This window comes from Cavia porcellus, unplaced genomic scaffold, assembly GCF_034190915.1.
Source record: "Cavia porcellus strain 051 isolate PalLab524CR breed Dunkin Hartley unplaced genomic scaffold, mCavPor4.1 scaffold_17, whole genome shotgun sequence".
In the NCBI taxonomy this organism is placed as follows: Eukaryota; Metazoa; Chordata; class Mammalia; order Rodentia; family Caviidae; genus Cavia; species Cavia porcellus.
Genome location: NW_026947500.1, coordinates 52,326,180 through 52,353,587, shown reverse-complemented (window position 1 = coordinate 52,353,587; position 27,408 = coordinate 52,326,180). Strand labels below are relative to the sequence as shown.

Below are 27,408 nucleotides of genomic sequence, written 5' to 3'. Positions count from 1 at the left end.
ATAAACATGAGGAAAGAAACTGTTGCAATAGGGAGACCATTTCAATAAGGAGATTATGAGATTACACCATATTCAAAGAACTGAAAGATAGGAAAGAATAGATAGTGGTTATATAAGGAGGAACAAGTTGATAGATAGGCTTCCTATTGGAGAGTCTCTTTCATGCTGGTTCTGGCCCATGCTGAGGTAATGCTTCAAAGTTCAGTTGATGTTAACTTTGGTCAAGTTGACTGACAAAGCTTTGTTCTGATGAGTTATTGTATTGAACCATTTAGTTATTAATTTATGAAGGCTAGGATAGTAGTGTGGATAGCATGTCAGAGAGCACCCTGAGCTCAGCAAATTCCTGGTAAGGGTCTTTAAGGAGGAATTGCGTGCTGACTCAGGCTGAGTGGAAATAGAATTGTCCAAAGTCTAGTTAATAAGTGTTTTCTTTGGGGCTGGGGATTTAGCTCAGCAGCATAAGCGCCTGCCTTGCAAACAGGCAGTTGTGAGTTTGATCCCTGCTACAGATAAAGAGGAAAAAGACAAAAAAAAAAGTAAGTGTTTTCTTCTCATTTATCATTGGAAATTGAGCATTTACCTTTTAATTATGAGGCAAATAAAATTCATGTTAACCCTTGTCCTTGGTAAAAAAGGAGAACACCTGTAGTCTTAAGCCATGGTGGGGGGGGAAGCTGGGTCTTGCAGCAAGCCTTTTCCAGGACATAAAGAGTGGGGGAGGAATTTCATTGACCATTACAGTTTTGATGGATTGCAGAATGTGGGTAAAATTAAACATTTACAGTTCCTCAAACCATTACATTTCTTAAAATGCCTTTTAACCTTGATCTTTTGGCCTGCCTCAAGAATCAGCTCTGTAAATGTTCTTTAACATGGATTTGAAGGGTATTGTTGAAGACTTTTTTCTGCCATATCAATGATTCCTGATTACGGTTTCACAGGGTAAATCATCTGCACGTGTTAGAGATACTGTGGAGACCTCCCATGCAGTACCACGAGAATGTAAAGTAATGCAGCAACCTTAGAAGAAAGCTAAATAGTTTCTCAAGTTAAGCATACACATCACGCAGCTCTGGAAATGCACTCCAACAGAAATAAAAACATATGTCTGCACAAAGACTTGTACACTCATAATAATAGCAATAGTGTTTATAATCACATAAAACTAGAAACAGCCCAAGTGGCCTTCAACAGATTCACAGGTAAATATACTCAGCCATTGCATTAAAAATTATTTAGTAATATGATGTCATGAAATCTTATGGGAATACACCTACAAGGGAGATAACTGAGCTGAATGAAATTTCTAATTTTAGTTACTCCAGAAATTTCATACTGATTTCCATAGTTGTAGTATTTTGCACTGCCACAAACAAGGTAGAAAAGTTCTTATTCCTCAGATCCTCATCAGCATTTGAAGTTATTTGATTTCTTGAGCCACTCTTTCTAGAGTAAGATGGAATTTCAGTGTTGTAATTTGCATTTCTGTAATGACTAGAGATGCTAAAAATGGTTTTTCTTGCATTTGTTGGTCACTTGTACTTATCCTTCCGAGAAATCCATATTAATTTTAGTTACCCATCTTTTCACTGTTTTTTTTTTATTTTGGGGAGTGTAATTGTTTAATTCTTTATGTATTTTAAATATTAATTCTCTGTCCAAAGACTACCTGGTAAATTTTTTCCCATCCTGTAGGTTTTCCTTTACTCAGTTGATTATTTATTCACTGTTTGCTTTCTTTGCTGTACAGAAAAGCCTTAATTTGATATGCTCGATTTGTTGATTTTTGATAATATATCTTATACAATTGAGATTTTGTTCAAGAATTATTTTGTTTACCAATGACAGTGTCTTCCTGAGTTTTATTTTATCTGCCATAAGATTAAATCTTTCTGCTTTAACATGTAGATCTTGATTCAGCTTTATTTTACTTTAGTAGATGTGAGTGATGTGGGCCTATATCCAATATTCTGCCCATAGAAAGCCAGTTTTCCCAGCACCATTTGTTAAAGGTTATCTTTCTTCTAGCATACGTTTTTGGCCCCTTTGTACCTGCTGTTGTTTCAACATTCTCTCTTCTGAATTATATACCATGCTGCTTCTATCACTGTAGTTTTGTAACATAACTTGAAAATTGGGATTTAGATGCTTTCTTCTTTGCTCTTGTTGCCCAGGATCGCCTTTGCTATTCTGGATCTCTTCTGGTTCCATACAAATTTTAGGGTGGTTTTTCCTAGTCCTATGAAAAACAATGTTGGTACTTTGATTGGGGTTACATTAAATCTATACATCAGTTTTGGTAATATGTACACTTTAACAGTACTGGTTTTGTCTATTCAGGATCAGAGGTTATCTACCATTTTCAGATGTCTTCCCCAATCTCTTTTCTAAGAATATTAAGATTTGCTTGATAGAAATTTTTAGGTTAATTCTTAGATATTTAATTTTTCTTGATGCTACTGTGAATGGTATTGCTTATCTAATTTCTTTTTCAATAGGTTCTTTATTGGTGTACAAGAATGCTATTAAATTTCCTGTGTTGACTTTGTATCCTGCTATTGCTAGATTTGATTATTAGTTCTAGCAATTTTTCTTAGAATTTTTGGGGTCCTTTCTATGTAAAGTATTGTATCATTTATAAAAAATGATATTTTTATTCTTTCTTTTATATGTTTTTATTACTTTCTCATGCTTGATTGTTCCAGGTAATATTTTTAGAACTATATTGAACAAAATTAGTGATGGTGGACATCCTTAAAGAAAAGGAAAAGCTCCTGTTTTTTAAAGGAAAAGCTTTCAGTTTTTCCCCCTTCATGTTTGTGATAGGTTTGTCACAAATGGTTTTTGTCATATGAAGATTCTTTAATACCTATTTTCTTCAAGTTGTTTGCTATGAGTTTATGAGTGCTATGAGTGTGTGTTGGATTTTGTCAAGGTCTTTTTCTTGCATCTATGAAGACAATTTAATTTTTGTTCCATATTCTGTTAGTGATATATTTCTTGATTTATATATATTAATCCCTCCTTGAATTCCTATGGTGAAGCTTATTAGGTCATGATTTTTTAAAGGATGCATTTCTGATGTCCTTTTGAGGGTTTCTGCATCTATATTTATTAAAGGGATTGGCCTGTAGTTTTCTTTTTTAGTTGGGTCCTTGTCTGGTTATGAAATCAAACCAATGCTACCTTCCAAGAATGAGCATATTTCTTCCATCTCAAATTCATTAATGAGTTTGAGAAGTAGTGGCATGAAATCTTCCCTGAAATTCTTAAAGAATACACTAGTGAATTCACTGAGCCCTGAACTATTCTTGGTAGGATTTTTTAAAATAACTGCCTCAATTTCATTGCCTGTTATATATTTGTTGAGAGTTTTATATCCTCTTACTTTAGTCTTGTTAATTAATATGTGTCTTGGAATCTATTTTTCTTCTTGTTCTTCAATTTATTGGAGCACAGGTTTTTTAACATAGCTATTAATAATATTTTGGATTTTGATTATGTCAATTGCAATTTTAATTTTTAAATTTCTAATGCTTTGGTATGGATCTTGTCTCTCCTTTTGTTAAGTTTGGATGTGAATTTATCTATTTTGTTTATTCTTTTGAAGAAACATGACTTTGATACATTGTATTTCTTAAGTCTCAATTTCATTAATTTTTTTCTCAACAAAATCAAATCCCCCAAATTTAAAGACCCGATCAAAAAATGGGGATCTGAGATGAATACATATTTCTCAACTGAAAAAGTAGAAATGGAAAATAATATATGGAAAAATGTTCAGCATTACTGGTCTTTTGAGTGATGCAAATTAAAACAGTGCTGACATTCCACTCCAGAAACAATGGCTATCATTAAGAAATCAATCAATAACAAATGTTTGAGGAGCTGTGTGAAAAAAGAAATACTTCTCCATTGTTGGTGAGAATGTAGACTGGTGCAACTACTGAAGAAATCAGTGTGCAAACTCTTCAAAAACTAGGATTGGAGGTTTCATTTGACATGACTATTCCCCTCCTGGGCATCTTCCCAAAAGAATTAAAAGCATCATATTACAGTGGTATATGTGCATCCATGTTTATAGCAGCACAGTTTGTAATAGATAAATATGGGAAAGAGCTAAATCCCCATCAACAGATGAATGGATGAAGAAGATGATTTTTTAAATACAATGGACTATTACTCTGCCATATTAAAGGATAAACTTGAGACATTTCTAGGCAAATGAATGCTCTTTGAGAATATACTCAAGTGAAATAAATAGGACATATGTGTAAATATTGCATTGTTTCTCTGGTACAAGAAACCAAAAGGGTAAATATGAATCAAAGTATATAACAGATTTTGTGAAATAGGAAGAAGATGTTCAAATGGGAAGATAAACAAGGGAGGGGACAGGATAGAAAAGAATAGAAGGAGAAAATGGAAACAAAGCTTTTGTAAATAAGGGAGGGGAAAAGAGTTGAAGGGAAAGAAATGGGAGAAAAAAAGAAGCAAGACGTATCATGTACAGGTACAAACTTCCTATGATGAATGTGATCCTTATGTGTATCTGAAATGTACCAGTAAGATATACAAGAAACTAATAAACAAGAAAAGAATCAAAGCATCTTAAGATGGAATCTTAAAAGGCCACACATCATTTAATATGAGTATTCCCTTCACAGATGAGGAATTACTCTGGTTCTATGACTTGCCCAGCCCCAAAAGAAAGTGGACATTTGAATTTTAACCATTCATACTGCAAGCTGTGTGATGTATCCTCTACTAATGACTGATGACAGGGAGTTCAAGGAGTGTGAGTGAAGAAGCAGTGGTCTTGGGAATTGTGGGAAAATTTTGCATAATGGAAGCTATATCCAGGCAAGGAGACTGTAGCAGAGAACTGTCAGAAGCTTCTTAGGAAATGCATAAAGGCTAATTCAAAGATAAAATACAGGATTTCTACCGATTTTCTGTTCCAGTGTAGGCAGAAACTTCATGAACAAGCCCAAATCCCAGGGGAAATACTTCAAAGAATCAACAGCTAGAACCTCATCTTATTTAAAAAGCTTTGCACAACAAAAAAAATTACCAATCCAGTGAAAAGAAAACCCACAGAATGCAAAAAAAATTTTTATCTAGTTGTCCCTCAAACAAAGGACTTATATTTAGAAAACATAAAAAATTGATGTAATTAAATACTCCGAATTCAAGGACCCAATTCAGAAATGGGCATCTGAGAGGAATACACCCTTCTCAGACAAAGAAATGAAAGCAGCAAATAAATACATGAAAAACCATTCAACATCACTGGTCATTCAAGAGATGCAAATTAAACAACACTGAGATTCCACCTCAACCCAGAAAAAAAAAATGGCTGTCATCAAAATTTCAAATGCTGGAGGGGAAAAATGAGCCCTTTTCCACTATAGATGAGTGTAGACTGGTACAAACACTGTGGAAATCAGTATGTAGATTCCTCAAAAAGCCAGGATTAGAGGTCCTATTTGACCTAGCCCTTCCATTTCTGTGCATCTTCCTGGAAGAATTAAAAACATCATATCACAGCAATATATGTACACCCATGTTTTTAGCAACAAAATTTATAATAGTTAAATCTTGGAAACAACTCAAATGCCCATCAACCACGGAATGAATAAAAATTATGTGGTCATTTTAACAATGAAGTACCGCTAAGCCATAAAAAAGGACAAATTTGAGTCTTATAGGTAAAGGGATGCAACTGGAGACCATACTCGTAAGTGAAATAAGTCAGATTCACGTGTGTAAACAAGGTAGTGTCTCCCTGCTGTGAGAAACTAAAAGAGCAAATAAGATCTAAAATGTACAATAGATATTGTGAAATGGGAAGAAATTGTTCAAAAAAAAAAGAGGAAGTAAGGTGAAGAAAAGATGAAGGGAAAAGAAAAAAGTACAAGACCCTTATGCAACTAGTTTCTCTTAGTTTGAGAGAAAATTTTGCTCTAATATCATTTGGAGAATTTTTTAATGCCCATGTCTTGTACTCTGAGGAACTACTTTGAAGATTACAATATGCAAGGTGTTAATTATTGTTATTCTTCTATTATTTCATTTTGAAACTTTTACTTTTCTTCATAAAAAAGAATAAACTACAGGAGGGGAATTGGGAGCTCAAGTTCTAAGGCATCAGGAAGTAAATGGTTTTTAAGGACTCAGATGGTAAACATTTTAGATGTGAAGATCTAAACATCTCTCAGAAGAAGCCTAGCAAATACTTAACGAATTAAGTGGCTGTTTTCCAGGGCACATTTACTTACAGAAACGTGCTACACTTGAGAGACCACTACTCTAGCACCAGGGCAGCTGGGAGTACAGAGAAAATCCTCTGGGAACCTGCACTTATCTGCCGTGTGTAGGCACCATTCAGCTGCCTGGATCCTGGTCCTTCTACCTCCATAAGGAGAGTATTAATAGGAACACAAAGGAGAATTGACACTTTCATGACAAGGACTGAGAGTGACTTCTCTTCTTGGTTATCTCACACAGTACAGCTGTTATCAAAAATACTTTCTTATTGACTCATCCATTCCAAATAGGACAGCAAATGGTTGTTTGAGGACACTAATGCCAGTGTGACTATTGCAGGTCGTTTGAGACTGTGCTCATCTCATCATTTTGTCACTTGTGCAGTCAGCAGGGAGACAGTCTATTTCCTTGGCTATTCAGATCAGGACTGAAAAATACCTAGGGAAATTCACTGCTGTGATACGTGAGGGAAGCACATGAAAGCCATGGGCTATGTATGGTCTTTAGAAATGAGAGAAAATCTTCAGAAACTCCAAACATTAGGTCTTCTGCTCTGCTTATGTACCAGCTCTGGTTTGGAGGACTCTTTTTACTCAGCACTCTTGGCTTTCACCTTATTTCCACAGGAAGCAGGTGACTGAGCAGGGAAGAATCAGGAAGATGTGTTTCCTATACAAGCACATCTTCCTTCCAGCCAGGGCCTGCTGGGGGCACAAGGGAGGCTGAAGGAAGGCTACCCTGGGAAACAAGGTTGAGAGGATTCCCACAGTTGGACTCCCAGTTTTCCACGATCCCTGGCTGCCGGGATATGACCCTTCCAGGAAGAATGGGACGCTGTCAAAGCCTACCTCCCCAAGCACTTGTTTTAATTAAAGAGACTGATGTCCATGAAAAGATCTTCAGATTAGTGACCTCTGTAAAAAATTTACAAATTTCACTCAGCAAGTCCAAGCTGTGTGTGCTAGGATAAAGAAAATATCATATTGTGGGAAAATCTGCTGCTTATCATTTGTCTCTGGAATTCTGTCTTCATTGGTTCAGTTTTCCAGGTAAGGGCTATTTCACAAGGTAGAACCATTGGTTTGTGACTTCCTGCCCTTTTTTCCTGCCATGGAAAAATCAAATGTTCTTGTCAGTTTGTGATAGGAAGCACTAAGATGCTTTACTAATATTTGTGGCATGGTAAAATGGGTTTATTCAACCTGGGAAGTATATATTTGTACCCAGAAGTACCTTTCAAAGAGCTAAGATTGCTTCTCCTTCTGTGGAGAGAATGTGGAAGTTGATAAGTTCATGGAGCAATAGCAACATTTGTGATGAAGAATGCAGTTTTAAATAACATTTACTTACCATATATTGCATACAAATGATGCCCAGAGTTATTGTCCTTACTTCTGGAGGATACATGCTAAGAAGTGCAGGACTTTGGACCTGGGATTTAGCTAAGTGGCACAAGCACCTGCTTGATAAGTGTGAGGTTGTGAATTCAGTCCCTGGTTAAAAGACAAACAGAAGGGCAGAACTTTTATTTGATAAATATTCAATAAGAAAGTGAAGTATCTGTCCTCCTCAAAACAGAGAGAAAATATGCGTGCAGAGAAATATGTTACAAAATACTGGTCAGATTTACTGATTTTTTAATTTTAGCTTTTATTTTTTTTAACACCAAGTACATTTATTAGAAAAGAAGACAGTGATGAAATATTCTCATATCTTTCTTAGAGAAAGTAAAAACAAAATACAGAATAAAACCAAAAATGAATAGAAGAAAATAACAAAGATCAGAAAACACAATCCCTTATCAAACTGCCAACACCATTTTTTAATATGGATTTACACTTTGATTCTTATGTTTCTGTAAAAACATAAAAGACTCAGACTAGTTTAAACACATTTGATAAAAGAACAGAATTAGAGCTCCAACCCTCCCCAATCTCATGACTTATCACAAAGTTACACCAATCGTGACAAAATAACATTGATATCAAGATAGACAAACCACCAAAGCACCAATATAAAGTCCCAAAATAAATACCCACATACCAGACAACTGATTTCCTGCAAACATGAAAAAGTAAGTGGACAAAGGATTGTGCCCTCGATAAGTATAGTGGAACAACTGGATACCCACATGCAAAAACCCCAAACCTCATAGCGAATTAAAGACTTCCAAAAGTCAATTCAAAATGACTTACAGTGGGTTAATTAAAGTAAAGGCAGGTGTGGCCTGAGTCATAGCTTGGCTGAAGTCATTCTCTGTAGGACAAAATATATGTATTTTTCTTATCATGCTAATGAAACAATATAATAACTATACATGTGTGACATTTATTTCACTAACAAGTATGTTTTTAAGATTCATTCATTTACCTATAAAAATGTCCAACTTATCAGTCTTTATAGCTGAATAGTATTTCATTATATAGAAACATCAGATCTTTTTTATACATTGCCCAGTCAATGAGCATTTAGGTTATTTCCAAGATCTGGCTATTATAAACTGTGCTGCTATAAATATGGGTGCACATATTTTGCTGTGGTATGATGTTATTAATTGTTTTAGGAAGATACTCAGCAGGTATCTCCCCAAAATAGTGGTGTTATGTCTTCACTAAATTTCTTGTAGAATTTAGCAGTGAATCCATCAGAACCTGGACTTTTCTTTGTTGGTAGGTGTTGTAGTCAGGGGTGGTACACAGAGAACAATTAGGTTCAGGACATGGAGTTTATAATATTTTTATAATGGTCACCGGGAGTTAACACAGGAAAATGCAGGAAATCTATCTGCAACACCAAAGACATAGATTATTTAGTCAAGAGCCTAAACCCCACAGCACATGTCCCACATGAGTCCAGATAAAAACCCAGAGCTCAATACATTACCTCCCATGAGTCCAACTGGAGGCCCAAAGCCCACAAGAAGGACTCACACCAGTCTCTTTTACGGACCCGTGCCAGGAAGACTCAAGGGTCAGCAGTGGAAGCCAGAAAGTCTATGTTAGCAGGATGAAGGAGCTGTGCTAGTGGGATGAGGGTTCTACGCTGGAGCCGAGAAGTCACACTCACAACAAAGACCAGGTTATCCTGAAAGGCACCACAGCTGTCCTCAGCGACACGGAGGCCCCGAGCTCCTCCAATGATAAGCACAGTCAGGTACATCCCAGGAAGCAGTGTGACGAGCTCATCCTGGAGACCAAGCAGCACGTCTTCCCCTCCGGAGCCAGGAAGCAATGCTCGATGGGAGGACCAAGGCTTCTCCAGGAGAACCAACAGCTCAGACAGCAACTTGTAGGAGAACCCACAATGCCTCCTTAACCCCTTAACACCTCCCTTCTTCTCCACCTATTTATCCTGGCAACTTTCCTCAGGTGGAGCATCTTCACTCAATGCCATGCTGATGCAATCCAGCTGGTGTTAAGTTGACCACCAGTTCTTAATCCATAACAATAGGTTTTTAATTATGTCTTTAATTTCATTCATTGATATTTGGTTATTCAGGATATTTATATCTTCTTGATTCAGCTTTGGTAATTCATATGTATCTAGGAATTCATCCTTTACATCTATATTTTCCATGTTTTTAGAATACAAATTTTCAAGGTAAGTATAGATGGTTTTCTGGATTTCTGTAGGGTCTGTTATAATTTCATCCTTTTCATTCCTAATTACATATATTTGAGTCTTTTCTTTCCTTTCTTGATAAAGTTGGCTAAGGGTTTGTCAATTTTATTTAACCTTTCAAGGAACCAACTCTTTGATTCATTAATTCTTTGTGTGTGTGTGTGTGTGTGTGTGTGTGTGTGTGTGTGTGTGCTGAGGATTGAACTCATGACCTCGCACTTGCCAGGCAGGCACTTATGCCATTGAGCTAAACCCCCAGCCCCTGATTCATTAATTCTTTGTATTTTTTTTAGTCCCCAGTGTGTTAATTTCTTTCTCTGATCCTTATAATTTGCTGCTTTGTTTGAGCTTTTGGTTTAGCCTGCTCTTCTTTTTCTAGAAATTTAAGTTTTGACATTAAGTTGTTAATATGTGTTTGCTCTGTTTTCCTGATATGGGTATTTACTGCTATAAATTTCCCTTTTAATACTGCTTTCACTGTGTCCTACAAGTCCTGTTATGTTGTATTGTCATTATCATTCAACTGTAAAATCTGTCTAACTTCTTTAATTTCATCTGTGACCCATTGGTTGTTCAGTAGGATGCTATTTAATTTCCATGTGCTGATGAAGTTCTAGTGGTTTCCTTTGGCACAGATTTCCAATTTCATTGCATTTTGACCTGATAGTATGCATTGGATAATTTCAATTCCTTTGCATTTACTTAAGCATGTTCTGTGAGCCAGTATATGGTCTATTTTGAAGAATGTCCCACGTTCAGCCAAGAAGAATGTGTATTCTGATGTTGTAGGGTGGAAAGTTCTACAGACCTTTACTAAGTCCATTTGATCAAAAGTTTGATTTAGTTCTAATATTTCATTATTTTTTTGTCTAGTTGATCTGTCTTTTTGTGACAGTGGGGTAGTGAGGTCTCCCAATACAACTGTGCTAAGGCTTATTTGATTTTTCATGTCCATTAACAATTATTTTATATAACTGGGCACACAAACATTTGTTGCATATATATTTATGATTGTTATTTCTTCCTCTTAGATTGTTCCCTTTACCATGATGCAGTGACCTTTATCTCTCTTAATCAATCTTGGCTTGAAATACACTTTATCAGCACATAGAATAGCAACCCCTGCTTTTTTTCTGGATTCCTATTGCATAGAGTATTGTTTTCCATCCTTTAACTTTCAGTCTATGAATTTCTTTTTGGATTAAATGTGTTTCTTGTATACAGCATATTGTTGGAACTTGCTTCTTAATCCATTCTGCCAGTCTGTCTTTTGACTGGTGACCTGAAACTATTAATTGAAACTATTAACATTAATGGTTAAAACTGATATGTATTGATTTATACAAGTTATTTTTCTATTATTGGCTCCCCCCTTTTTTTCCTTCCAATTGTTTACATTTCCTGGTGGATTCCTTCTGTTGGGGTTCGTGGAGCTGTAGTCTTTATTACCTCTTTCTAGAATTGCCTTCAGAACACTTTGGAGTGGTGGTCATGAATTTCTTCAGATGTTCCTTGTCATTGGAATTATCTTATTTCTCCCTCAACGTAAAAGGTAGTTTTGCAGGATACTTCAATCTGGTTGAAAGTTGTTTTCCTTTAGAACTTTGAGCACTTTAGTCCAAGCTTTGCTTGACTTAAGGGTTTGTGCTGAGAAGTCAGCTGTGATTCTGATGGGCTTTCCTTTGTAAGTTATTTGTTTCTTTAACAGCTTTTAAAATTCTATTCTTGTGTTGAATTTCTGGAATTTTCAGTATGATATGCTTGGATATAGATTTTTTGATCATTGCTGATTGGAGTTCTAAATGCCTCACTTATTTGTATGTCAAATTCTTTCACTCTACCAGGAGTTTTCTGTCATGATGTCTGTGAAGATTTTTAAATGTCATTTGTGGTATCTCCTGCTTGTTTGTTGACTCCAATTAATCTTAAGTTATTCTTCTTTGTCTCATCTAGCAGCTGCTGAACTTATTTCTCATGTTCCCTTATTAGTTTTGAGAAATATTTCTTTTCCTGGTTACTAACTGCAATCTTATCTTCAATATCTGTGATCTTGTCCTCACATTGGCCTAATCTGCTTTGATTACTTTCAATGAAGTTTTTATCCTCCTGGATATCTGTTTGAATCTGCTTTATGGGTTCCATTTGTTTCCTATGTTGTGCTTCCATAATTTTCTTAAACTCATCTATTTTTTTGTCTGTGTCTGCACTAACATACTAAGTATGGTATGTATCTTGGTAATCTCTGAAGTTATTTGAGAGATTATTTCTGATTTCATTTTTTTCAGAGCCTCATTAAATTGCTTTGTTACCACTTTGGAGAGCCCTAATAGGGGGCTTTTGGATTTTCCAACTTCATTGCCCCCTGGGTTTGTCCTAGGTGAATTTGGTGTCTGAGATTGCATCTTGTTTGATTGTCTTCTCATACCTTTTCAACCTAATGCAAAACAGTTATATACAATACATAAGACTGTAATATATCAATTCTGCCTTCAAGGGTTAAGATTCAAAATGGATTAAAAAGAAAACAAAAAAGTGGGAAAAGAGAAAAAGATTGTAAGTAAGTTGGAGAACAAAGATGTATCCCAGAAACTTGGGGAAACTGATAGAAAAAACTGAAGGAAAAGACAGCTGGATGATATAAAAGGTAGAACAGAACAAAACCACACCCACAAGGATGTTGAGAACCACACTCATGCTCAAAAAAAAAAATCAGAAAGAAGTAAAAGACAAGCTGAGTAAAACAAACAAGCAAGAAAAAAAACAACAAGAAAACAAAAGAAAAAAAATTTAAAAATAGTCCACTTCCACAATTGTCTTTGGATTCACTAGTAGACAGTCTAGAGAGGCAGCATCCCAAATCTTGCCACTGTATCCCTGTGAGCCAGGAACTGCTTTATGGTGAAGTAGCAGACAAACTTAGTAGGCCTGCCCCAAGACCAGACACATTAGGCTCACTGCAATCCAAGCACTTCGACTGAGTCTGCCCCCAGCTAGGATCTGCTGGAGGAAGCCGGCAACAGTTCTGGTTCTGGGTTTATCCAGCCCCACTCCCAGATGGCTCCCAGCTAATTGCTCCCTCCTGCAGGAGGATGGAATCCTCTGCACTCACCACCAGCCAGTACAGTCCTCCATGTCTGCCGCTCCCCTCCACTGCCAAATCCATGCGGAGAGGCCTCCAGAGTTGCCGGCCATCACCTTCACTGTGACTGCGTGTCTCCGAATTCCAACAGATGCCCTCAAACAGTGGGTCTGGCTCTGGGTGCAGGAGCCACCAGCTGCATCCTTCTTCGTTGAAGATTTTCTTTTTACTCTCTCTATGGCCTTTGATTCAGACTTCAGGCTCTTCCTGGGCCCGAGGGACCCGCTTCCTTCTTGTCTTCCTCATGATGGTGTATCCCGGCATCTGGATGGTGTCTCTCACAGAGGCTGTTTTCTCTGCTGCTTACTACTCCGCCATCTTCCCGGAAGTCTGTAATGTCGATTTAAATTATCAGAAAAGAAAATTAGTTTAAAATACTTTATCTATATTTCTGTGATATTAAAACTGTATCGATGTTTTGTTTTTAAACTTAATGTCTTTAAACTGAACATTCCATATCCTTATGTTTTTATGTTTTGCATATTGAATATGGCTAATCAAAAATTTATAAAACTTATTCAAGGACTGACTATACACTAATGAGTATATTTTCTTCTCTTGTTAATATTTTTCAAATGCATGTGTGTGTCGTGTGTGAGTGAGTGTGTGCATGTGTGTGTGTGTTGTAGTTCTTTGGTTCATGGTTCCTTAGAACTGTGACAGGCTGTGAACTTATAAATTTTATTTTGTCCTCCTTGTGCTGGGCATGGGTACTGCATCATGTACTTTCCTGTTGTTATTATTCCTTTATAATATTCCCAACACTCATTTTCTCTGTTTGAATTGTTCTCCATAGATACATTTCTGTTAATGGGAAACCTAGATGCAGTATCCTCATCATGGACTTTGTCCATTGCTGCTGTTGAAATGTCTCATTTGCATGGCTTCTTTGAGTGTCAGTCTACCTCACCAAGGAACATCATATTTTTGCTGTTGTTTTTAGTTCTCACTGTATGCACGGATGCAACCATGCTTGTAGCAAAGGCTCACAGTATGCAGTATTGTGATAACACTGAGCTTTGTCCCCAAATTCCATTTTCCTCTTGTGTTCTTGTAACCTCCTTGAAAGAGGCTTCTCAATAGGTCAGATTTGCCTCTGAGGATGTTTGACTGACACTGTGTTTTGAATCTTAGGAACACGGCAGTCTGCAAAGGAGATATTACTACTTGCATCTATGCATCTATATCTATGGCCAGGGATGCTGTAGGTTCTTTAAGCACAGGATGTTCTCTCTGGAGTCCTGTGAAAATCTAAATAGGGCTGGATATCTGGAACTGTTGATTGGGACACAAATGAGGTAATCTCTGTGGAAAATAATATGGAGGTTTCTCAAAATACTAAAAATATTGTAGTTTCTTAGTGGTGGTACAGGGAGAGTCACCACCAGCAATGTGGCCCCAGAATGTACACTTGCATAAAAATATATCAGTTAAAATAAATGTGCCTTTAAAGAATGAAATGCTCTGAAGCTGGAAAGATGGTGCTATGGTACCCATTTTTAATTTCCTATTAACTTAATCTGAAACCCTATATTGCTTTTACTGCCTTGTTTTGATTGATTGTATTTGAATCTGTCTTTTTTTATTGCTATCTTGTCTTGACTGATTTTATTAGAATCCATTATGTTTGATAGTATCAAGTCTGAGAGTTCAGGCAACTACTCTGAAGACAATAAAATTCACTATGATACCCATTCTGGTTTGGCTATTACCTTCTTTTGAAGTCCTAAGTGTCTCCAATGTTTTATTTTTATTGATTTTGTTCTGTACTGCTATGTTCAATTTTATTGTGCCTATGGGCAATTCTATTGAAGAGAACAAGAGACATCATGGTAACCATTGTAGATCACCATGTATTATGATTTTAAATTATTTACTATGCCCATCCTTTTGTTTTGAAAGACACCATTTTGTTTGCTTGTTTTTCTCATTTGGTTTTGTTTTTTTTTTCAAAATAAAAAATGAAATACTGAAAGGTGAGCAAAAATGAAGTGAAAACTTTAGAAATCCCTTAGATTTTGGCCCATCTTATCCATCCTTGGAGCTGCTGAGGACTTTTTTGTGACACCAATTAAAGTCCCTGAAGACACAAGCTCAGCACCTGCTACTCCCATGTCACAGTGGTTTGTCAGATTGGTCCCACAGATCTTGCATGGCTCCTTTCCAGAGTCCTGCCCTTCCCAGTAAGTCTACAAATCGAAAGTGACTATGCCCGCTTTCTCCCTTCATAGCCACATATTTTAAAAGTAGCAAGTGATTTCCACTGGTTACTTATTAATGTTACACTGCATCATGCAAATATGGATCCTATTGGTTTAGCATTGCTGTGGTTTGAAGGTTTGATTTCACCCAAATACATGAGTTGAAAGATATACCCCAAGGAGGTACTATTCAGAGTTGGGGCCATGAGAAGGTGAGTAGGTCACAAGGGTGCATCCCTTATAAGTGGTATTAGCACCCTCATAAAATAATTCCAGAGGGTTAGCTTGTCCTTTCCACTACTGAGAACACAGTCAGAAGGTGCCATCCATGACCCAGAAGGCAGCTCTTGCCCAGACGCTGTGTCTGCTGGAGCAAGGCTCCAGAACTGTGAGGCATGAATTCTTGTTTACACAGTAAACACTTATGGTGTTTTATCAAAACAAAGGGAAGCCTCTTCTCACGTTTGGCTGTTTTCCCTGTCTCTGCAGGCTGAGGTACTGGCCAAAATGTTCCATTTGCAAAGTCCACAGAAGCTGCTGATGCTGGAGAAATCTTTGCGGATGGCCCTCCCTGAGTCCTTAAAGGTGAGACTGGAATGTTCTTCAGAAAAAAAGGACCATTGAGTGCCTACTACAGAATGGGAATGAGAAGAAGCTTAAACTGCACACCTGTGCCATGGCAGGTGCTCTCTCATATGGTGACAATGTGGTCCACATTGACTCTTTCAAAGCAGGGCAATTACCAGAAAAGAAAACAGGTCTCAAAATGAGACCTGGTAAATACCAAACAATGGCAAAATAGTGTTTTAATGTCAATCATTATTTATATTAAGAAATGTTTCACAACAACAGTGAAAATTTCCCCATTTATACATTTCAAAGGTTGATTTCAATACACACTAATTTTAAAACATGTGTATCCATGAGAGGTTAATTATACATATGTAATTACACATATGTAAAGTCAAATCCTATTTCATAAAACTCAACAGATCCTATGTTATTTGCAAAAGAGACCCAGAAATGACTATAACCTACTCATTATATCACTGCAGCAACATTTACTGGAGAAAGATTGGATTTATGCATATCTTTTGCTTATTTTCCATTTTTAACTTTTGGGCAATTGCTGAAACTAGCAGCCAATGTTTTATTTTAAAGAGAATAAAACAAAACAGAGGAAAGCTAATCAGAACAGAGCATGAATGAATGAAAGCTAATCAGAATAGAGCATGAATGAAAGCATTACAGGTCTTCAAAACAAGATAATAGGAAATCAACAATGGCTGCCATAATGTTACCTGTTTTCTTCAAAATAGCCTTCCATACCATTCAACATAATAAAATCAAACCAAACAAAACAGAATAAGGCCAATCAAAGCAAAAGAATGAAAGTACATTTTAAAGAGAATAAAACTAAACAAAATAAAACAGAATAAAGCCAATCAAAAAAAAACAGTGAAAGTGATTCAAGATTTCAAAACAGGATAATAGAAAATCAACAATGACTACCATAATGCCTTTTGGCACTATCTTCAAAATCGCTGCCCATACCACCTGATATAATAAAATCAAACAAAACAGAACACTGAATAAAACACAACAATAAAATGGAATGAAGCAAAACAGTGAGAACAATATTAGATTTCAAAAACAAGACAGATGGAAATCTCCCATAGTTGCTATATTGCCTATTGTTATCCTCTTAATAGATGTTCAAACTACCAGCCTTAGGCCTGTAAAGTTAATCAAACAATACAAGCATTAACTGTTTTGGTACCTCAGTGGCTATCAACTCAGTCTGTCCTCTGATTCAGCTGGTTGCTAATGGAGGATTAAGGAAGTTTCCTTGTCTCCCAGCCTGTGCACTGGTTGGCTCATAGGAAGGAGAAATTGGCTTCTTGTTACTCATCCCAAACCTAGCATGGCTTCTGCTGAGTCATGGGAAGGGCAAATTAGTTTGCTTCTCCACCTAGGCACCACATGGTTTGTAATGGCTCATGGGAAGTGTTAATTGGCTTCTTGTTACTCCTCCAAGGCCCAGCATGGCTTGATTTTTTAAAAGTATATTTCCACAAAATGAAGATGACCTGATCATTATTCTCCCTATGTCACAAATGATGGATCTAAGGCAGAGAGAACCTGATTACTATGTCCAACTAGTTACTGATAGGGCCAGGAATACCCATAATTCACATCAGCCCCCAAACTACCCTTAATGCACCTGCATGGTTAGAACAAAAAAGAGTTGAAAACCAAAACACTGGCAGTAACACATAGTAACTGTATCACTACATGTTGCTGCATGGAGTATGAATTGGCTCAGTCACACTATAAAATAATGTACAATTTACATCACAAACTATATATGTAAGTGCTGTACAACTAACAATCACCCACATGAATATTTACCTCTGAAAAATGCAAGTTTATTTTTACACAAAAATATATGCAGATAAAAGTGTCAAGAAGTTTTATATGAGTTAGCAGAAAACTGGAAATAGCCCTGATGTCCTTCAGGAGCTGCAGGGTTAAACACATGCTATTAGTCGAAGATATGGAATGACACTATTAAGTGCCACTGTTGAGTATATCAACCTGAGTGACCTGAGATCTGTGCAGGGTACTTGTGGAGCTCTCGGTGTATGTGTGGAGTGGTCCTGGAGCCACAACATTAGATATTATATCTGGTCCCTAACCCTTCCTCTTTTGTGTTCCCTCAACCCTCTCCTTCTACTGCTTCTTCATCACCATAAACTGAGCTCCTTTGCTCAGCTATGCTCTTCTATCATGATGCTTTAAAGCTATTGCCATTGACTAAATTCCTGAAAGCCATGAACCAAAACAAGCCTCTCTTTCTTTAAGCTGTGGGTATTGGGTAATTTATCCCAGTGACAGAAAACTGACTAATACAAACACTAAGTAGTAAACAAAATTAACTATTGATATTTTCAGCCATCTGGATTAATCTCCAGAGAACTATATAGAGTGAAAAAAAAACCCCAAATGTATACAGATGGCACAATTCAATTTCTATAAAATTTCTGAAATGGCAATATTACTGTGATGGAAGATGGATTAATGCTGGTCAGTGGTGAAGAATGGAGTGAGTACAACTATAAGGAGGCAATGTGAGCGCTTTTTATGATTTTGAAAATATTCTACATCTTAACCTATCAGTCTCAGTAGTTTGTACTATTATATTATAGTTTTGCAAAAATGTTTCCATGGGAGGAACTCAGGAAATGGTAGACAAGACTTCTCTGGCTTAATTTCACCAATTGCACATGCATTTCTACTTATCTCAGAATTATCAGTGTGACTGAATCACAAAAGAGTATACTGTAAGAGCAGCACACGATGTTCATTTTAAATAATGGGTTACAAAGAGAATAAATAAAGAACAGTGCTTCTCATTTTGGCAGAAAGAATTGGGGGTTCTACTATTGGCTGAGGAGAAAAGAAATGAAAGAACTAGAAAAAAGGCAGACTAGCAGAGGTCTGCCTGGGCCTATACTAGCATACAGAGGAAAGAGATTAGGTCCTGAAAGTCTCTCTAAATTACATCCATGCAGGGCCACCCTGGTGACCATCAGGAAGCCATGGAAAGTCCAGACCAAGGCTGGGGCATCCGAGATGGTCTATGAAGGATGTACCTTGCTCTGTGGAGGAGCTTAGTGAGCTTCTCTTCCTGCTGCAGACCTACAATGCGATGTCCCCACAGCAAACCTTATTCCTATGATAGGAGCGGGGGAAAGAGTCTACACCATGATGGTGTATTCTTTTCTTCTGTTTACCTGCTCACTTCTCCAGCCAGAGGCACCGCACACTCTGCTGATGTCCTCTATGCAAGCCAGGTTTTTGCAGGCACACATTTCCACTTGCAGGGAATGAGCACATGATGTAGCTTGCTGCTGGCTGTATCTACATGGCCGTTCATGGGGAAGCTATATCTTGCTAGGCCCTGGATCTAGCAAAAACTGGTGTGGTAAATGAGGGCCTAGCTCAAGTGCCCAGTCATAATAGCTCCCATTTGCAGCTCTCCAATCTGGTCCAATAGAATCCAGGTTACTAGTGTTCTCCTCAGTTGTGGTTTGTTTAAACATCTCCCAAAGTCTAATGCAATCTCGGAGGGGACTGAGTATAGCGTCTGTGATTGGTTTGTTGTCTAGTGCTGGTATTGGCAGTGTAAGTGCTACCCCTGCCCAGAGGCAGGTGAACAGCATTCAGTATAAAGGAGGGAAGCAGGCATGCTTTCCCATTTTTGCCCTTTTTGCTGTTACCATTTGCTACCACATGAATGGCTGCCCCAGTACCATGCCACCCTGCCTTGGAGGAATGTGAATACAAACTGAAAACTCCAAAAACTGTAAGATAAATAAACCTCTCCTTGCCTAATTTTGGGGATCAGGTATTTTGTCTCAACAATGACAAAAAGGGTAACCAAGACACCCTGAGACCTCGGCAGACAAAAGCTGGAGAAGGTCCAGATCCAATGTTTGATGAATCTTTGGCTTTTCTCAGCATGATAAAAATATCAGATTCTATTCACCAAGGCAGCATGGGTAACAGCTAAGGATGAGAGTTTAATCATTTTCTGGTGGCTGTAGTAAACAAAGTATCTTAGTTACTTTTCTCATTGATGAGACAAAATACTTGACACCTAAAGCTAAAAGAGGGAAGATTTATTGTAGTTTATAGTTTGTAAAGGTTTCAGTTCATAGTTGGCTGTCTCTAAGGCAAGGTGCCATTGCAGAGGAGAAATAGTTCATGGTGGGCATAAGGCAGCAAAGTCAGCAAAGAAGCAACAAGCAACATGTGATGAGAGCAGCCCTCCTTCTGCCCCTCATATTCTATCCAGGCTACATGCCCTTAGGCAGGCAGCACTCACACTCAACTGTGGGCCTTCCCACCCAGAACTATGCCAAGCCAATCAGTGGACTGGTTTAATAATCACACACACTTAAGTATCACACACTCTAGATCTAGTCACCTCTGAAGAAACTTTACCCGAGTCCACTTGAGGCTTTGGGGGATGTCCAGGAACAAGTCATAACAGAAAGGACAAGATTATTTTGCATGAGGAAACTGAAGCCCTGAGAGCACATTAGACAAAGTGCAGGAATTTGACACAAAAGATGTCATGTGTCAACTTCACTTTTTAGTAATAATAAGAGCAGGAATGTGCATGTTTGGTTAACACTGTGCAGTGCCTGTATCAAGTAGGTGAGCAGAATGGTTAGTATGTGACTTCACCACCAGGAAAAACGGAGGTCATGAGAACTCCTAGCTCTTCGAGTGGTTATTACCATGAAGGATTGTGTGTTGGTACTAACACTGCCTGATATGCAGAAAATCCATGCAAGTGTTAGCTATTATCAGAATACACATTAGGTGAATTGCGGGAACATCTATCTTTTACTTTTGCCACTGACATCTTGAAAGCCCTGACACAATGGGTAAACTGAACCCATCTACTTCCTGGAGTGAAGGAGGCATCTCTCACCCTTTCCTGTCAGTGGTATCAGAGGAGGCCCTAGTGAGGATTCAGGACTCTCATGACATCACATCCTGAGGGAGCCACACAGACCCAGGATGGCATCAGGGGACAGTACATGGTGAGCATAACAAGAAGCAGCTTTGTTCCCACCAGTGAAGGGCAAGTGGAGGAGTTGGAATCTGGCCCTATAATAGTGGGGACCCCATTTACCCTTAGGTGTCAAAAGCCAGTGGATCCAGTGGAAAATCTGGATTGCTGGCCACATTGCATCTCTAAGGAATCACACTTCTCTTATTCCTTTGCCAGACTAACACCAGAGAAATCCCCTATAACAAAATTGAAATAAGACTACGGTCTCAATATGTACATTCAATAAGTCAATGAGTCAATTGCATGGTAACTTTTTATTTAATAACCAGGAAAATTTGATTTTGAAAGAGAAGCAATAAACAAACATCATGAGTGACATGAGAAAGATTTTAGAATAATCTGGGAAAGATTTTAAAGCCAAATGATAAAAATACTTTATGAGTACTCCTAAAAATACTTGCAATGAATAAAAAAGTATCCAAAGTTTGTTATTTTTGCAATATTTGTTTTGTGTACATGACAGATGGAAATCTGTGAAAGATGTTACTAATTATACAGTGGTAGAATGCATTCATATGTTTTTATTATAATATTTTAAAATATATCTCTTAATTGGAACAGGATGGACATAAAAGCCATTTGACATAGATGTTTATTAGATATTTTTGAATTACTTTATTTTTAAAAATCTCTGTTTGGGTCAAATAGGAGGCACTTCAGAATCTTTCTGTGATGAGATGACCCTCTTGCTTTGTTGGAATGTTGTAGGTTTATGGAACCATCTTCCACATGAACCAGGGAAACCCATTCAAGCTAAAGGCCCTGGTGGATTCCTGGCCTAATTTTAATACTCTGGTTGTTCGTCCTCAGGAGCAGGTAAGTTACCAGCTGTGGGATGAATATGCCACTGTGTTTGTGTATGTTGTGTTAGTGCTTTGTGCCAGGCAACATAGTTTAATTCAGGAAGACAGAAATGATTCACAGTGTTTCCACGAGGCCAAGTGTTCAGTTGGTCCAGTTTTCAGGTGAATCTAGAGAAAATTATAGCATTGTGTGAGAGGAGCAGGCACAGAACTACAGAAAACATACTATAATAGTTCAGAGAGAAAGCAACTAAAAGCTTACACAGCATACATACTCATTATTTCATTTCTGCTTAAAATCCAGTCCCCCAACACATATTTGGTGATGCTTTGTTACTTATAGTATAAGGTCCATGAGATTTATTGACAACAATGACAAGTTTTGTGCCCATGTATCATCCACCATATTGATACAGAGGAGTCTGATTGTTTGTTACAGTCACTGAAAGATCATTTCCCAGGCAAGGCTTCTATAGTACAATAAATCAGACCCCAGTTACATTTTCAGTTACTGGTCTAATACAAAAAAAAAGTTACTTGCCATTTAAAAACTCTGACTTATGCAAGATTGGTGCAACAAAATTTAATCCTAGCAGGTGTATGAGGCAGGAGAGTAGCAAGTTCAGAACTAGCCTGGGAAATTCAGACATTTAGCAAAACTGTCTCAAAAAAAAAAGTGTCAGTGACTGGGAAAGTAGCTCGGTGAGAAAGTCTTGAGCTTAATTCAAGTACTGAAAAAAGTTTAAAAATCTCACTGGCCTTGAAACCATATGGACTTGTTGCTACTCCACTATGATATTAGAATACTGTCTTCCCATTGAGACTTGCGACTGCACTGTAAAAAACTGTCCACAAGAAAGCCAGTAAAACCAGGCAGAAGACAAATAACAACACGTGGTGGATGTTACACAGATAGATTTAGAATTGCTGCTTTATAAAAATTTTATCAAAACTAATGTTACAGATAAATATAATTTTTATTAGACAAAAGAGGTAAATTTCTAGTTTGAACCACAGTGTTATTACTGAGTAAAAGTGTATTTTTAATATAATTTTAATATTGTAGTTTAAAAAAAGTTTTTGATTCTAAGATGTGGTAATTTCCTCTTGTCTGTTCCTTAAAATTCAAATAATCTCCTCTTCAGCTTGAGAAATTTGCTAGATGTATTTAAATGTATATGTCAATGAATATGCTTATGTGTTGTTGTTTGGTAGAATTACAGTTCAATTAACTATTGTTAGTCATTTTTTGAAAGAAAGCATTACTTAGTTAATTATCTTTTTACTTGATTTCACCACTGATAGATAAATACTCTAATCCTATGATCTGGATGAATTTTAATACGGACATATGCCTAGCCCAGTACCGGGATTATCCCTTTGGGTTATTATTTTGATTTTCAACTATTATTTTGACTGTTCCACTTGAGGTTCCTAGAGGTATCAAAAATGACTTTAAGAGGATTCTCCTTAAAATTTCAAAGAATTAGCCAAGGTAGAAAGAGTTTTTGTGTGGGAAAATTTTTCATTATAAATGAATAAAAGATCTTGAATTTCACCACACAGTATAAATAATTCTAGGACAACTCCCCCAACAAAACATACTAGTTTAGCATGTAAAACAATGGCAATATAACAGAATGTTGACTACCATGTTAGCAATCACCAATTAAAAGCACTCTGTTTGATTCCTCTTTCCTCAAACAGGAAATGACTGATGACCTAGATCACTACACCAACACTTACCTAATCTACTCCAAGGATCTCAAGAAGTGCCAGGAATTCCTTGGCTCCCCAGAAGTCATCAACTGGAAGCAGCATTTGCAGATTCAAAGTAAGAGAACTGGAGCGGGTCCCTGGTGCTGAGTTCTCCTGGTACATGTTTCCGAGCTATCGATTTTGAACAGCACCCTATGCCCAGTGCACCTGCCCTCCCTAAACCTTAGATGCTCAGCCTCCTGTCTGTTCATATTCTCAGCAATCTCTGTGTCCAAAGGGAAAACCCAAAGATAGCATGGGCAAGTTTTACATAGGAAACTGTGAATGATGTTACTACTAAGCCTCATAATTTATCCACTGCTGTGCCTGGGACCAGTCAGAGAGTACAGGTAAAGGAAGAAAGCTGCCTCTCTGTCTCATTTCTGTTTGTCACACTGTCAAATTCATGAAGGTGTATTTTTGTAAATAAGAATACGCTGCCTGGGATTAGACTACCTAAGGTTGCAGCCTGACTGGGCTTCTTATTAACTGTGATGTAGGGAAAGTAACAACCTCTCTGTGGGCTGGTTTCCACTTGTGTAAGATGATTACAGTAGTACCTGAAGTATGCAGTTCTTCAGGGTCAAATGGGGTTTTGAATGGGAAATGGATAGCAGTATTCTGGCTGTATCAGTCAGCTATCCAAACTACCTTGAAGCATCTATTTAGAGCAACTATTTATCAGTTTATACTGTGTGGGTCAGTACTTTGGAACAGACTTAGGTTGTTTGCTCATCTCTCCAGATCAAACATTTGCATGTGAATGGAGGCTTGCATGAGGACTGGAAGAACCAGATTAGTCAGGGTCTCAGTCTTGGGCCCCGTTGTTGATCCGAACTTTGCACAAACTGCTGACTGCAGTGATGAAAGCGGCTTGGGCAAATGTAAAAGCTACAAGGTCCTCAGGAGCAAAATGACAAGGCAAGACCCAGAGCACACTTTTAGTGCCCACGAGGGAGCTGTTTATGGCCAAGGCACATTGCCAGGATAAGCCTACAGATACCTCCAAAGAGAAAGTCATGTCAGTGATATAAGAACAATATGGAGACATTATAATGAACATCTGAACACTTAGCACATAGAATTCATTGAAGAAATTTTGCTTATTAGGTCTATGCCCTATTCTCTTTGATAGTCATTACTGTACCATAATGTATACAGGACTTGTAGTGTTATCCAAATTTGAAACTTTAGAAAATGGGAAAGTAATATACCCAGTGCCATATAAAACTTCTATTATGATTAAACACAAAGCATGTGTGTGTATGTGTGTGTGTGTCTGTGTGTATCTGCATGTTCACATACTTTCCAGTGACATTGTACAACACTTCCAAAAACTGAAATGAACAATGAAATGTGATTCCTCATTTTTCCCATCTAGGTACACAGTCCAGCCTACATGAGGTGATAGAGAACCTTGCATCCATCCATTATGGCCAGGTCAAGCACACACAATGCAATCTCTACATGCCACTGGATACTGCAAAGAAACTGGTTCCTACCCTTGTGGACACAAATAACTTATCATCCAATGCCAACAAGCCCAAGTCCCTGTAAGTTTGATAAGAGTCACTCCCCACCATCCACACGTGAAAACCGCTGAAGCTGTCTTTAATGTTAGTTTTCAAGCCCTGTCACAAAAATTTATTTAAAACTAGAAATGACTTGTCTCACAGCTTTTGAGTCTACAAATCCAAAGTCAAAGTGGGGATTCCTTTCAATGTCTGTGGAGCCTTGGAATTAACACTCTGCACCCATCTAAAATCCATCTCTCCCAATCCTACAGTGTGTAAATGAAGGAGAGATGGTAGGAAATAGGGAGATGGACTCTGTGGAGATGGGATAGGGCCCAGGGATGGGAGGGCAAGAGAAGGCAAAAGAAGAGGATGTAGAAAACACCAAGATAAGTATACTTTAATTTCCCCAGAACAAATGCAATTATTATAAATCACAAACATATACCAACAGTTACAGTGCTCATACAAATGATGTCTTGTTACTGGAGACTGTTGAGATCTTACCTCACCAGGGTCCTGGGCAATTCAGCCTACCCAGAGTCTCTTCCTTGGTACTCCCATATGTGACCATTTTGGTTTTCTTCATTACAGTTATGATTATTTGAAATTAGCTAATTTATTTTACCTACTTATTTGGTGTTTGAATCCTCCTAGAAATAGCATTAGATACCAAAGGGCTGTGCTAAGTACCAGCAACCACTGACCCAACGAAGCCCTTTGAGGGGAATCCTAGGGAGCTGTGTCAAGCACCTCTCTGGTCACTCTATGGAGAAGATGAGAGGTTAACTGGCAAGAGAGCCAAAGTCACACAAACAGGGCTGATCCAAACCCAGGTCACTGAGTTTCAGAGCACATGTCCTTCATATGCTCCCATTTGCCCCTAAGATGTTATATAAGGGGCTATTCTTTTGCTTTTTTCTTATAGCAACCAAGAGATGTTTAAACTCTCATCGCTGGATGTAGCACACGCTGCCTTAGTGAATAAATTCTGGAGCTTTGGTGGTAATGAGAGGAGCCAGAGATTCATCGAGCGCTGTATCCGGACCTTCCCCAGCTTCTGTCTGCTGGGGCCTGAGAAGACGCCTGTGTCCTGGACCCTGATGGACTACACTGGAGAGCTGCGAATGGGAGCCACTGTGCCCAAGTACCGGGGCCAGGCTCTCATTTATCATGTCAGCCATTGCCAGATCCAGAGTCTGGGGAAACTTGGCTTCCCAATGTATGGGCATGTGGATAGAGCCAACCACAGCATGCAAAGATCAGTCACCAGGCTGCTTTGGGTCTCCTTGCCCTGTCAGTGGAATCAGTGGAACAGCATGCCTGTGTGAGGCTGGCCCTGAACTGAGTACACTGAGAGTGGGCAGGACATGTGTCCAGTGTTGTTCATGGGGAAGTGGAGAAGAGGATAAATTATAATGTGTGGTAGACTGTGAGCTCAGGGAACAGGGACCAGTGACAAACAGCTCACCCCGACCCTTGTCATCAAATCATTCCCAGGCTGTCCTTGGTTTTCTTGGGTGGAAGTGGCCAGGCACTTCTGTCCCCTCAGTGCCAGGTTCCTGTGTTGTGCTTTTAACTGGCTACATGATTTCTCCTTTTCTCTCCCAATGTTTGGCTCTTTTTCACTTGCCAGGACAGTTTTCTGACGTTTTTCCTTCTGGCCTTGTTGGCTTTTATTTATTTTTTTTTTTTTTCTTTTACCGCTTGGAGAATTGTCTTTCCTTAACAATAACAACAAAAAAATAGTTTTCCCAGATAACTTCCTACATCTTCTATGAAAACAATGTAAAATAGATTGCATGCCTATGTGAGTATAAATATTATATACAATAAAATATTTGATGCAATAATAATTTGTTATTCAGACGCAAAGGAGTTGGTAATATTTTTCTAACTGGTATTAATATCTTTTGCAAAGAGCTATCTTTTGCAACTCATACCCTGGAAAAAGACTTCAGCATTACTTCTAAAGGTTGAGTGTCATTAACTCCCTCTAGAATCCCCTCACCATGAAGACACTGTTTGTGGAACCTTAGCAAGAACACTGGGAAATGGTGCATATGATTTGAGACAGGGGCTGTGGCAAGCTTCCTACAGGGCTGGAGATTAGTTGACACCTCTTAGTGGCACGTGCTATGAGATGTCTTCAGTGCAAGGAGGGTTGTGGGAGTCTGATGGATAAGTCTCCAGAAGGAGACTTCTGGAGGAGTCAGTCCTGAGTCTTCCAAAGACCACCCCAACAGAGCTAGAGGAATAGTGGGTACTCAAAGGAGGAAAGAAGGAAAGGTAGTGTCCCTGAGATAAGGCTTAGGATCATCACAACCCAGTTCCTCAATCAGTGAGAAAAATGGGTGAGATTCTTATACTTGAACACTGGGTAGTAGATAACTTGCAGACTTGTCCACACACAGAATTGCAGAGACACAGAGAGAGACAGAGAGAAATA

General features: G+C 38.1%; 1 protein-coding gene across 1 annotated transcript; it reads left to right on the top strand.

Moving 5' to 3' along the window:
- The first annotated feature begins 234 nt into the window (after positions 1 to 234).
- On the top strand, positions 235 to 27,143 carry LOC100733575 (glycine N-acyltransferase-like protein Keg1). The gene is made up of 6 exons (XM_063229269.1): positions 235 to 539; positions 15,724 to 15,819; positions 21,593 to 21,700; positions 23,395 to 23,521; positions 24,827 to 24,998; positions 25,888 to 27,143. Exons 2-6 carry the CDS (start codon positions 15,742 to 15,744, stop codon positions 26,288 to 26,290), a joined length of 888 nt encoding a protein of 295 aa, XP_063085339.1. The 5' UTR covers positions 235 to 539; positions 15,724 to 15,741; the 3' UTR covers positions 26,291 to 27,143.
- Positions 27,144 to 27,408: the final 265 nt, after the last annotated feature.

Coding starts and splice junctions, on each gene's coding strand:
- LOC100733575 (XM_063229269.1), top strand. CDS start 15,742: ATGTTCCATTTGCAAAGTCCACAGAAGCTGCTGATGCTGGAGAAATCT. Junction 15,820..21,592: donor CCCTCCCTGAGTCCTTAAAG/GTGAGACTGGAA, acceptor GGAATGTTGTAG/GTTTATGGAACCATCTTCCA. Junction 24,999..25,887: donor GCCAACAAGCCCAAGTCCCT/GTAAGTTTGATA, acceptor TTTTTCTTATAG/CAACCAAGAGATGTTTAAAC.